The 12,058-nt window shown below is 41.9% G+C and overlaps 2 protein-coding genes across 7 annotated transcripts in view; one reads left to right on the forward strand and one right to left on the reverse strand.

Annotated features, from left to right (window-relative positions):
* Nucleotides 1–9,927, reverse strand: part of col4a6 (collagen, type IV, alpha 6) — a 423,829-nt gene extending 413,902 nt beyond the window's left edge. For 2 of the 4 annotated variants that reach the window (XM_043705027.2, XM_087991898.1), the window contains exons 1-3: nucleotides 9,713–9,927; nucleotides 9,153–9,281; nucleotides 8,913–8,961 (exon numbers count right to left, since the gene is read on the reverse strand). In XM_043705027.2, the coding sequence (XP_043560962.2) occupies nucleotides 8,913–8,961; nucleotides 9,153–9,163 (60 nt within the window). In that variant the 5' untranslated portion in view covers nucleotides 9,164–9,281; nucleotides 9,713–9,927. Of the gene's footprint in view, nucleotides 1–8,912; nucleotides 8,962–9,152; nucleotides 9,282–9,391; nucleotides 9,555–9,712 lie in introns of those variants that run through there. The other 2 variants (XM_087991899.1, XM_087991897.1) reach the window with 2 other exon arrangements.
* A 137-nt stretch (nucleotides 9,928–10,064) lies between these two features.
* col4a5 (collagen, type IV, alpha 5 (Alport syndrome)) overlaps nucleotides 10,065–12,058 on the forward strand; it is a 259,440-nt gene continuing 257,446 nt past the window's right edge. For 2 of the 3 annotated variants that reach the window (XM_043705036.2, XM_087991901.1), the window contains exon 1: nucleotides 10,200–10,511. In XM_043705036.2, the coding sequence (XP_043560971.2) occupies nucleotides 10,416–10,511 (96 nt within the window). In that variant the 5' untranslated portion in view covers nucleotides 10,200–10,415. Of the gene's footprint in view, nucleotides 10,168–10,199; nucleotides 10,512–12,058 lie in introns of those variants that run through there. The other variant, XM_087991900.1, reaches the window with a different exon arrangement.

The raw sequence follows: 12,058 nt of genomic DNA on the forward strand, positions 1-12,058 counted from the left end.
TCTTAAATGTTCCAATTGTACCAGCCTCCACCACATCCTCTGGCAGCTCATTCCATACACGTACCACTGTCTGTGTGAAAAAGTTGCTCCTTAGGTCTCTTTTATATCTTTCCCCTCTCACCCTAAACCTATGCCCTATACTTCTGGACTCCCCGACCCCAGGGAAAAGACTTTGACTATTTATCCTATCCATGCCCCTCATAATTTTGTAAATCTATAAGGTCACCCCTCAGCCTCTGACGGTCCAGGGAAAACAGCCTCAGCCTGTTCAGCCTCTCCCTGTAGCTCAGATCCTCCAACCCTGGCAACATCCTTGTAAATCTTTTCTGAACCCTTTCAAGTTTCACAGCATCTTTCCAATAGGAAGGAGACTAGAATTGCATGCAATATTCCAACAGTGGCCTAACCAATATCCTGTACAGCCGCAACATGACCTCCCAACTCCTGTACTCAATACTCTGACCAATAAAGGAAAGCATACCAAACGCCGCCTTCACTATCCTATCTACCTGCGACTCCACTTTCAAGGAGCTATGAACCTGCACTCCAAGGTCTCTTTGTTCAGCAACACTCCCTAGGACCTTACCATTAAGTGTATAAGTCCTGCTAAGATTTGCTTTCCCAAAATGCAGCACCTCGCATTTATTTGAATTCAACTCCATCTGCCACTTCTCAGCCCATTAGGCCCATCTGGTCAAGATCCTGTTATAATCTGAGGTCACCCTCTTCGCTGTCCACTACAGGCAAGCTTTCTACAACTCAACCTTTGTGACTAAGAGAAAGCTATGATTACGTACCAGTGTGATGTTTAAATAATCATAATGTTCTAACATTCCACTGTACTTGTGTTCAGAGATTTCTTGATTTGAAAGCACAAAGCTCAGAAGCAACTGAATAGAGACGGAATCACTTTAATATCTTGGCTATGCCAAGTTCCTGATCTTTGCCAAAGAATGACACGAGAGATGATTCAAAGTTCTGGTAAAAGAAGAATAAAATGTGTGTGCGTGCGTGTGTGTATGATACACACATCTATGTGTGTTCATGTATGTTTGCTTGTGTGGCCATGTTGAGAATTGGCTAAAACGCAGCCGTGATGACCAAAATGCTTAAATTTTTTGTCTCAGTTCGCCAAGAGGTGCAGGTGTCAATGGTGTCATCGTGTGAGAAGAATCAAGCAAAGTGAGAATTTGAAGAAAGCTGATATGTAATTGAACAAACAAATTTTTTTCTGAGCAATGTCGATGTCTCACAGTGCTCTAAAAGATCCACCAGTTAACAAAATTGGGGTAAAAAGGTCAAGTGATTTCTTCCATAATTTAGTTCACACTGAAGTGAATACACAAGTAAACCAGCCGGAACAGCAAAAGGACCTGCTGAATGTGCAAACATGGCCAGCCTGAATTTTTACACCTGCCCCTCTATTCTGAAATTTATATAAGTTAACTACACAAAAGTTACATTCTAAATCTGAACAAATATGGTAAATCTAATGACTGAAAACTTGTTACAATTTATAACTGGTAAAAACTGTCCTGGTAAATGTGTCATACTATAATTGCATCCTCCTGCCAATAGGTGCACAGTTGTGCCACAAAAGGTGAGTGTGTGTAACTGAAGCAAGGCATAACACTTTATACTGGAGATGTAATTTATTTGTTAAAGACGATAAGAAATAGGAAGAGAAAAGGGCTGTTCAGCCCGTTAGGTTTGCTCCAACATTTAACAGGATCACTCCTAATCCGACATTCCGCAAGTCCATTTTCCGACCCTTTGCCATTAACCTTTGATTCCCTTGCTGATGAAGAATCTATCTATCTCAGCCATAAATGTACTCTATCCCTACAGCTCTCTGTGGCAAGGAGTTCCAAAGACTCAAAACCCTTACAGAAAAGAAATTCCTCCTCTTCTCAATCTTAAATTGGTGCCCTTTAATTCTGAGCTGAAAATGTGTTGCTGGAAAAGCGCAGCAGGTCAGGCAGCATCCAGTGAACAGGAGAATCGACGTTTCGGGCATAAGCCCTTCTAATAATATCACAGATCTTAACATACGTGATGATATGCCTTTGGAGTTGCAGCAGGTAACTTGGCTGCTGTGGTTGGCCACATCATTTGAAAAGAGCTTGGCTGCTCTCTTTGTGGTACAAGCCATATTCCTGCCCACTCCTGATACTCTTCGATTTCCTTGTTAGCCAAGAGTCAACCTATCTCCTAAATATTTCATGAAGGATGTTGTGAAACTTGAGAGAGCTCAGAAAAGATTTATAAGAATACTGCCAGGACTGGAGGGGTTGAGTTATACGGACAGGCTGGATATGTCTGGAGTGTCAGAGGCTGAGGGGTGACTTTATGGAAGTTTATAACATCATGAGAGGCATGGATAGAGTGAAGGTCTTTTTCCTGGGGTGGGGGGAGTCCAAAACTAGACAGTATAGGTTTAAGGTGAGAAGGGAAAGATTTAAAAGGGACCTGAGGGGTAACTTTTTCAAGCAGAGGATAGTGTGGTACAAACAAGCTGCCAGAGGAAGTTGTGGAGGAGGATACACTTACAACATTTGAAAGGCAAATGTTGGATGGGTATATGAATAGAAAGGGTTTCGTGAGGTATGGGCCGAATGCTGGCAAATGGGACTAAGTCAGATCAGGATGTCTGGCTGGCATGTATGAGTAGGACTGAAGGGTCTGTTCCCTTGCTGTATGACTCCATTACTCACAGTGGGGCAAAAAGTTCCACGGACTCAAGATCCTCTGAGAGAGAACATACTCCTCACACTGTCTTAAATGGAAGTCCCTTCAATTTTAAATTGAGCACCTAGTTCTAGTCTCTCATCCAAAAGGAAGTATCTTTTCAATGTCTACTTTGTCAAGTCCCCTCAGGATCTTATATATGTCAATAAGATCACTCTGCTAAACTCTAAAGATTATCAGCCCAATCTGTGCAAACCTTCATCACAAGGTAATACATTAATCTCAGGAATCAGTCAAATTAACTTTGACTGAATTAATCTTGACTTACATAACTCTTTAAAAAAAAAGCGGTCCATTTCTTCAAGTTGATCCCTATGTACCTATCATTTCCTCATATTACTGAAAAATGATACACTTATTGAAGCTTTTGTCTTGCACTCATCAGGATAATCATAAGAATGCTAGTTATTATAACTTACTGGGCTGGTGTGCTGGAAATCACACCCCACTATTCCTGGAGTCATCACCAATGTGTGAAAAAACTATCCAAAGTCCCCAGTATACCTGACAGATGAGCACAGGCCAACAAAAACACCAGGGCTTTCGTCTTAACAATTAAACAGCCATGTATTGCAAACAGATTGTGGCAGGAAAGAAACTGACTAATATCTCGGTATATCTCTTTTGAATTCCCCTTTTTCACAAACAGACACACAGAGAGTGACAAGGCATGAAAATTAAGGGAAGTAATTACGGAAACACAGTTCAATAGCACCAAGCTGGACCACAGGTAAATTATTTTCTTTTGGTTTCTTCTAATTCAATTTTAGTTCTTTGCTGATAAAACAAAGTTGTTGACAGATTGATGCTCTCTTTCATTCACTGGTTGAGAATGTGGCCCTTTTCGCATTACTTAAGTAATTATCCCTTTTTCAACAGGGGGATTGCAGAAAAAAATCTGCAGAAGACAATTAGCTATGCCTGGAGACTTTGTGGTATAATACCACACAAGAGAGAAGTGCAGAGAGATTTTTGACATTTTCCTTTTATAGGCTTTCCAGATGCATTTCTGCTGTTCTGGCTCCACACAAGACATGATCACCTGGTCAGGTACCAATCAAATTATTGTTGTCAAGCCATTGCCTCCTCATTCAGAACCAATCAGCTCCATACTGTCTGTTTTTGCTCTCATTGCTCCAAGTCAACATTGTATACAACTCATAATTTATCCTCTATACATATATAAATAAAACAGCCAGCTCTTTACAGTCTTCTTGGTTTAAAGCAATATCTTCCTTTTTTGGTGTATGCGCTTTTTACACATTGTGAAAGTAAACAACATTTTAATACTGCATGAGAAATTACTGCTGTTTGGTTGGCAAATGGACATTGGTCAGAAGAGATTGCCAAGGAAAAGGCATTAGTTTAGATTAGATTAGATTAGATTCCCTACAGTGTAGAAACAGGCACTTCGGCCCAACCAGTCCACACCAACCCTCTGAAGAGTAACCCACCCAGACCCGTTTCCCTCTGGCCAATGCACTTAACACTATGGGCAATTTACCATAGCCAATTCACCTGACCTGCACATCTTTGTGACTGTTGGAGGAAACCGGAGCACCCAGAGGAAACCCACGCAGACACGGGGAGAATGTGCAAACTCCACACAGAGAGTCGCCTGAGGTTGGAATCAAACCTGGGACCCTGGTGCTATGAGGCAGCAGTGCTAACCACTGAGCCATCGTGCCACCCATACTGAGCCACCGTGCCACCCATTAAATGATGACTGACAGTTAACTGCCAAACTTTGCTTGAATATAAATCAAATTAAAACAAGGTTTGGCTGTTAATTGTTAGTCAGCATCTAACTAATGCATTTCCATGACAATCAGAGTCCACCTCCCAAGCAATCATCACTCTCCTTTCATACAGTGTGAAATGTTGTTCCATCTTACAATGGTATTCTTGTAAATGTCTTGTTGAGTGGAAGATAATAAGCCTTGACAAAACAAATCTTTTTTCAGCAATCCTCAAGTTTTGTACTAACAAATGACGATTTTCTCATTACTACATCTTACCAAATTTATTCACATTCTTTCATGGTTACCATTTCTTTTTAACCTGGTTATTTTTAAAAATTTCCACTTCCTTCTTTTTCCCATTTCCATAAATTCTCAGGCCAGAAAAGTAGTCTCTTCCTTGCACTTGCTGATGACCACGATAAGGGTGATCAGTAACTCAACCTGGCATCTTCTCTCCCAAATTCTTGTCAGTTATATCCCACTATCACCACTCTTAGAAGTTACCTTTTTTTTAAATGAATTGCTAACTACATCCCATTACTCATTGCAATTTATATGGGGACGTGGAAATTCCTGCACTTCCGGACTACCCAGATGAGTTCATGTTAATGGAAAACTCAATTTGCAGCTTATCTAAATCTAAACAAATTCCCATTTTGCCATGTAGCTCCCATGGAGTTGTTTCATGAGATCAGTGAGAATTTAATCACTGATTTGGCTCCTCTTCTAATTAAATGTAAAACTGATAGTGAAAAGTAATGTATGGTACTGTTCTAAACCAATCCAGCAAGTCAAGTAGTTTGATAAAGATTAGACACCTAGAATGAAATTTCAGGTTTCAGTGGACTTGCAGATTTGAACAATCAACAGAATGGGTCCTGAGTTGTATCTGAAAGTCGTCTGGTGGCTCAGTTGATGGAAGCATTGTTCAACTTAGCCAGACAGATGAGAAGATCCCAGGTCTCATTCTCTGTCCAAAGTGAGTCAATAGGTCTCACTCAAGGAGGCAGTGATACTACTGACATCAGTGTTACTGTGTTAGGGAAGCAAAAATCATGCAAGATTTCAATTCCAGTTTGAACCTAAGAGCAATAAAAATTGAAGCACAAAATAGTTACTGCTTTCAGGCTCCACATGTCATGGCTGATCGGATCAATGGCTCAACTTCACTTTCCCACTGGCCACCCTATAATCCTCAACTCTCCTGTAGATTAGAAATCTACCTAACCGAGCCTTGAATATATTCAATGACTCAGCCTCCACTGTTCTGTAAAGTACAGAATTTCAAAGATTAATGGTGGTCCATGTAAATAAAGTCCCCTTGATTTCAGTCTTAAATTGGATGCTCTTATTTGGAAACTATGTCCCCTAGCTCTAGGTTCCTATGACAGATCTGTTTCAAATTTTTGTACCTCTTCCACATCAACTGAGCATGTATTGCTTCAGAATGCTTACTAATCTCATGAATGAGCCTAGACAATGATTCCCTCATGAGGAGAAACATCCTCTCAACATCTTCCTTGACAAGTTCGTTCAGAGGCTTATAATATTCAGTAACATCATCTTCCATGCTCCAACTGCTCTTACACCACCATGAACAGACGTGATGGTTGTACTCCCTGCACTAATCAGTTGAAATAATAGTGGTCCCTTGAAGCAAGTCAATAAAGGAGGCAGAGGTGACAAAAATTTAAATCAGACCTGTCATTGGAACCTAGGAATAAGATAATTGTCTGTAAATCATTTCTAATTCAACTGAAATATGTACTGAGTAGCTGTTTGGAATTTTTACTGTTCATCATACTCTAGACCAACACTATCCCAAGATATTTACATCATAAATAAATTCAACAGGGAAAATCTCTTTACTCAGCCAGTGATGGGAAAGTGGAACTTGTTACTTAATGGATTGATTAAGGTGACGAGCATGGATACAGTTAATTAAAAGCTAGATAAGAACATATTGAAGAAATGAACAGAAGAACATGTAGCTGGATGAGAAGAGGTGGGAAAAGGCTCATATAGAGAATTAATAGTGTTATAGACACATTGAACTGAATAACCTGCTCCGTGGCGTAGATTTTACATAATAAAGGCCTTTAGTTTCAATGCCGATACTGAAGTCTATTTTTAAAGTTTATTTCAATAATTATAGAGATGTGATAGCAAAGCTGCTTATTTGCCTACATTTTGGAACCATGTACAAGCACAAAAGATCATTTATTTTACAAGCCTGATGTGTACGAGTTGATCCAGTTACAGCACTCAATTTTAATTAGAATGTATTGTCTACTCTCAAATACCTTTCACTGTAGCAACATATTTTGCCTATATAAACTATAATCAGCCCATGTAACTGTTCTTTAATCTGCATTATCTCACAAGCAGTGCATTCTCTTTATTCAGAGGTGTGTGACCCAGACATTAATCAAATGCAATCACTTCTTAAATAGGGCCAATTTTTATAGTTAAAAAATATATCAAATTCAGACAATGTTAGTTTCTTCCTACATCCTTATGGATTCTTACTGAATGGATGCTTACACAAAAAATCTGACTGTGACTACATGATAGTGCAGTGAGCTATCTCTATGAATAAATGTACTTGCTATGATTGAGCTGAGCCATGTAGTAAAGAGAACGTTTAAATCCAATTGTCCAGTCTGTCTGAAATGAGTTGATCATCCAAACTGTTGGAAGGGTGACAACAGTTGGCTCAGACAACCCTCCGTAAGTTGGCTATAAATCAGACATCATGTCCAATACTCCTAACTGCAACCCAGTGACCCCATTGGAAATTTTCGCCAGTTGCCAATTCAGCCATTACCACTCACCATGATTCACAGCCAACCCTTTTGACAATACATTGAATAGCAGCTGGTGCCCAAGTAAATACCTCACCACAATCAGCACCTTCAGGAAAGGAGGAAAGATAAAGTAAAACTGACTTACACCATTCTTTCCAGTTTTCCATGTTTAAAGATTGACTGTTTTTTATTCCACTTGACCCATGAATTGTTAGTACAAAAAAGATTGTCCTTTTCCTGTCCAACACATCATGGGAAATAATCTTGCAGTTGAGACATTTCATAGACTTTATAAATGGAAGAATGCAATAATCACTAGTAGCTGCACCTAATCCAGGTTCACTCCACTCCTGTTGCTCATTTAGCCAAAGCATTGCCCATTCTGTAATTTAGCCCTGGAGACCATGTCCAGACTCTGTCCTTGCTGAGTCTGGACAGGCTAATCATAACTGGGCAAAAGTGAAATCATAACTGGGGTCAGTGGGTGCTCTGTCAACATAATATGGGATTGATTGGTGGGGGGGGGGGGGGGGAGTCAGTCAGGTATACTAGTAACCTATGCTGTAAAGTGAAAAACTGAGACTGTTACATTGGCCAATATGTGGGCAGGACTGGTGTGTTCATTTTTGTATTCACTTGTCCTCGTTTTCACACCCCCACTTTGTTTCAATGGGATACCTATACGATTGGCAGGTGCAACAATGTTTTTCTAACACTCAGATGCACCACTGCTGTTTTCTCAAAACAGAGTTCCATTCGTTGCTCACACGAAGAGAATGGCAGTTCACAGAAGGTTCAATTTACAAAGCACATTTATCTGCTCAGGTATAAACGCGCAGTCTTTGTATTGGACTATGTCGAGCAATCTGAACTCTTCGAACACAGACACGTTTCAACGCTGTGTTTTACCCGGGCCTTCAATTGAACCTGGTTCTGAAACTCATTGGTTCCTGCAAACTGTTGCCATGGGCTCAGCGGCTAACTTGGTGCCCAGTTCAATCAGTTGCTACTCAACAGAAAGCTAAAGCTTACATCCTGCTGCAATGTTTCAAGCGCGGATCCCATCGCTACTGCCAGTGGGTCAAATCAAGCAAAGGCTTTGAATTTAACACGAAAGTCTGCGTTAGTTACAGGCTGAAAGGATAAAACCGAACTCAGTTGTGACACACTTCTGCCCAGCTCCTCAGCACTGAGGGGCACAATTCACATTGAACATGCAACGGTTATTTTTTAAATGATTATTTTTTTATTAAGTTTAATCCGCATCATATTGACCGGGACACTCAGCCTTCATCGTGCGATTGTTGGGTTTTTTCAAAATTGTTAATTATTTTTTTAAAATACACATTTCTAAATTTAAATGCATTTCCTTAGACCGAGCTGGTTGCCATAGAGTAAATATTCGAGATGATGAACATTAATAGCAGCAACAATTACATCCTTTTGAAACTCAAGTTACACGAATTTTTGTTTTGAAGACAGACTTTTGCCATGTTTTGTAAAGACGAGGCATGTCCATGTATCCCGAACACAGAAAGAACAAAATGCAGTTGAATAATTTAACATGGGAATGACATTTACACACACACACACACACACCTCCCCAGCAACTCACCGCTTGGACCAAGTCAGCAGCCAAAGAGCCTAGGACCACAAGTAGGATCCTGAAAGAAAAAGCAATTCTCTTTTTAAAAAGAGGCTCCATTCTGCGCCAGCAATAGCTCAGAGCACAAGAGATTCTGATATCACAGTTACAAGTGAGGTCCCGTTCTCTGCTGTCGTGTCTGTTACATGACTCTACAGTAAAATCCGACACTCAATTCGCTCTGAGGCTGAGGGAGAGTTTCTCACATACCAATCGGTCATCCTGGTGGATTTGTTCTGCTACAAATCAACGGTGCTGGGGGCGAGACTCACAACCGGCTTCAGATCTCTTGCTTCTGTGTCACTCCGGTCATTGAAAGACCCACTGGAAGATCACCGCCTTCGGGAGAGAGAGACAGAGAGAGAGTGAGAGAGAGTGTGAGAGAGAGTGAGAACAGCAGAAATGGAAGCAGCAGAAAAACAATCGGTGCGTTATAGAATAAACACTACCTCGTGTTTTGTTTTATTTTTAGGAACGGAGGAGCTGCAGGCGGCTTTGAGAAATGAACTGAGGGTGATCCCTGTTCCCTCTCCTGTAATCTGATCCATAAAAAGCCGGGGGATAGGGGCAAGGGGCGGAGTTTTCAGAGCTCTGGGTCAGAAAAAAAACCCCACTCCAATTAACCCCCTCCCAATCAATAATATTACAAGCTTCCCATCAAAAAATAACACAGGCAAGTGCATTTATAGCAGCATCAGAATCACGCCACCGGGCTGTCTAAACGGTTTAAATGAAGCGATGTGACAATACACATGAAAGGCGATACTCACTCGCTGCTCCTTTTTTTTATCATTTAGCATCGAAATGTTCGCTCCCCCTTAATTCACCGGAGTGTTCAGCAATGTCTCTCAATCCCTTTTGCAAGCGCAGTTGCATTCATAACCGCTAAAGTAAAATAGTCCCTCAAACAAAGTTTGCTAACTTTTCCACTCCCCCTCTTGTTTTTTTTTAAAGAAAATAAAGTTAAGCCAAGAGGAAACAAAGGAGGGGTCAGGACGGCTGGGTGGGGCGGGGCGGCAGCTCCTATTGGAGGTGCTTTGATTTATTTCTCTCAGCTCCCCCCCCCCCCCCCCCCCCCACCAACTCTGAACACAGCAGGTTAAAGCCATTCTCTTTTTTTCCCCCCCTTTGCGAAGTGGTACAGTTTGTATAGGAAGTAGTTCTGCCGGATTGTGGAGATTAGAGGGAGAGCGAGGAGACAGTGCCTGGGCTGTTAGATAGAGGGGTGAGAGGCATAGAGTAACTGGCTATTGCACTCTCCCTCTCGCTCTCTCTCTGTCTCTTTCACTGTTTTACACACATACAGGCTATAGCAGCACATTCTCAGTAAATTTCTACATCCCCCCCCCCCCCCCCCCCTCCTCACCACAGCTCTCTCTTTACGGAATATCAATCCTTTTCTCTATTTCCGAATAGAACATGTGTGGATGTGCAATTTCAAACAGTTGATCAAAGAGCCTGGGAGGAAAAAAAATGAGGCTTGAGTATTCCTCCTTCGACCGACTTAGCGTTCGGATATTTTTGCTGCTATCGGCGCTAACACTTTTGGTGGAGAACTCCGAAGCAGCGGTGAGTATTATATTTTGATATGTTCTTTCTCTTTACCCCTCTGGGTTTTGTCCCCCCCCCCTTCTAACAATCATTGAGATACAAACAGCGGCGGCCAGAAAATTGTTTTCGTTTAAACATAACTGCAGCTGCAGATCTGTAGTCGCTATTTTTGTTACGGGCTGCTGGAGATGTTTGAAGGGTTGCCTTTTTTTTGAGTGCAAGACTGGTGTGATTCCAACTGTGGCGTTAAGTTGTCCCTTTGCAAATAGAAGTGCACCTCACGGACGGTTCTGATGTTCTCTGAAGAGTGTTTGTGTTGCTGTCTTACTAGTGGGAACTCGTAACAGTGAGTGGGAACTGAGTACCTGCATTATGAGCCGGCCGAACTGTCGGTGAGAACTCCGTATGCTGTCCACTTCCCACCCCCATTTAAAAATAAAGCCCGTGTGTTTTCATCTAAAGTTATAATCGTTGTACAAACTTCTCAGTAGAGTGTGTAGGGGAGGAGAGAGGCAGAGTTCTATTAGGTGCTAAAGGGGTAATTTTACATTGTCCTCTCCGCTACTTTGCCCAAGAAAACGTTTTACTCAAAGGTACAAATGACAAAAGATTCCTCTTCCTTGGCTCCACACCCATCACTCTGCTCGGTATGTCCAGTGCAGGCTCTATGCATCCAGGAATGGCACCAGCTCCTTACATTTGTATAACGCCTTTGGTTGGAGTAAAAAGGAGCCAGGACGCTTCACAAACGCCACCTGACACTGAGCAGCTAAGGGAGATGGCCTGAGCTGGAGCGACGAGGTAGATTTTAAGGAGCATCTTAAAAGTGGAAGGCCGGCTGGAGAGGTAGAAAGAGGCCTTGACAGCTGGCGGCATGGCCATCAGCGAGGGTGCAATTAAAACGGAAGGTCGAGAAGTGGAGGGGCACAGAGATCTCAGGAAAGTTATGTGGCTGGAGCAGATTGCAGAGGTGTGGGAGGGCGAATCCCGTGGAGGGATTTGAAAATGACAACGAGACTTTATAAAATTCATGCATTGCTCAGCAATATAAGTTAGTGAGTAGGTACAGAGGTGACGGTGACCGGGAATAGGTGTGAGTTAGCCTGCATAGCTAAGTTTTGCATCACCTCAAGTCTAGTGAGGGTAGACTATAGGAGACCAGTTAGCAGTGCATTGAAACAGTCAGATCCAGGCTAACATATGGAAGTTTTCGGGAGCAGATGACCTGAGGCAGAGGTAGCATCAAATAATATTAAAAGAGACCTAAGGGGCAACTTTTTCACACAGAGGGTAGTACGTGTATGGAATGAGCTGCCAGAGGAAGTGGTGGAGGCTGGTACAATTGCCACATTTAAGAGGCATTTGGATGGATATATGGATAGGAAGGGTTTGGAGGGATTTGGGCTGGGTGCTGGCAGGTGGGACTAGATTGGGTTGGGATATCTGGTCAGCATGGACGGGTTGGATCGAAGGGTCTGTTTCCATGCTGTACATCTCTGACTCTATGACTCTAAGGTAGAAATAGGCAGCACACAGTAATGAAGATATGAGCTCAGAAACTCATC

Source organism: Chiloscyllium plagiosum, unplaced genomic scaffold, assembly GCF_037043375.1.
Source record: "Chiloscyllium plagiosum isolate Xiang-an unplaced genomic scaffold, Cpla_swu_hap1 HiC_scaffold_11, whole genome shotgun sequence".
Classification (NCBI taxonomy): Eukaryota; Metazoa; Chordata; class Chondrichthyes; order Orectolobiformes; family Hemiscylliidae; genus Chiloscyllium; species Chiloscyllium plagiosum.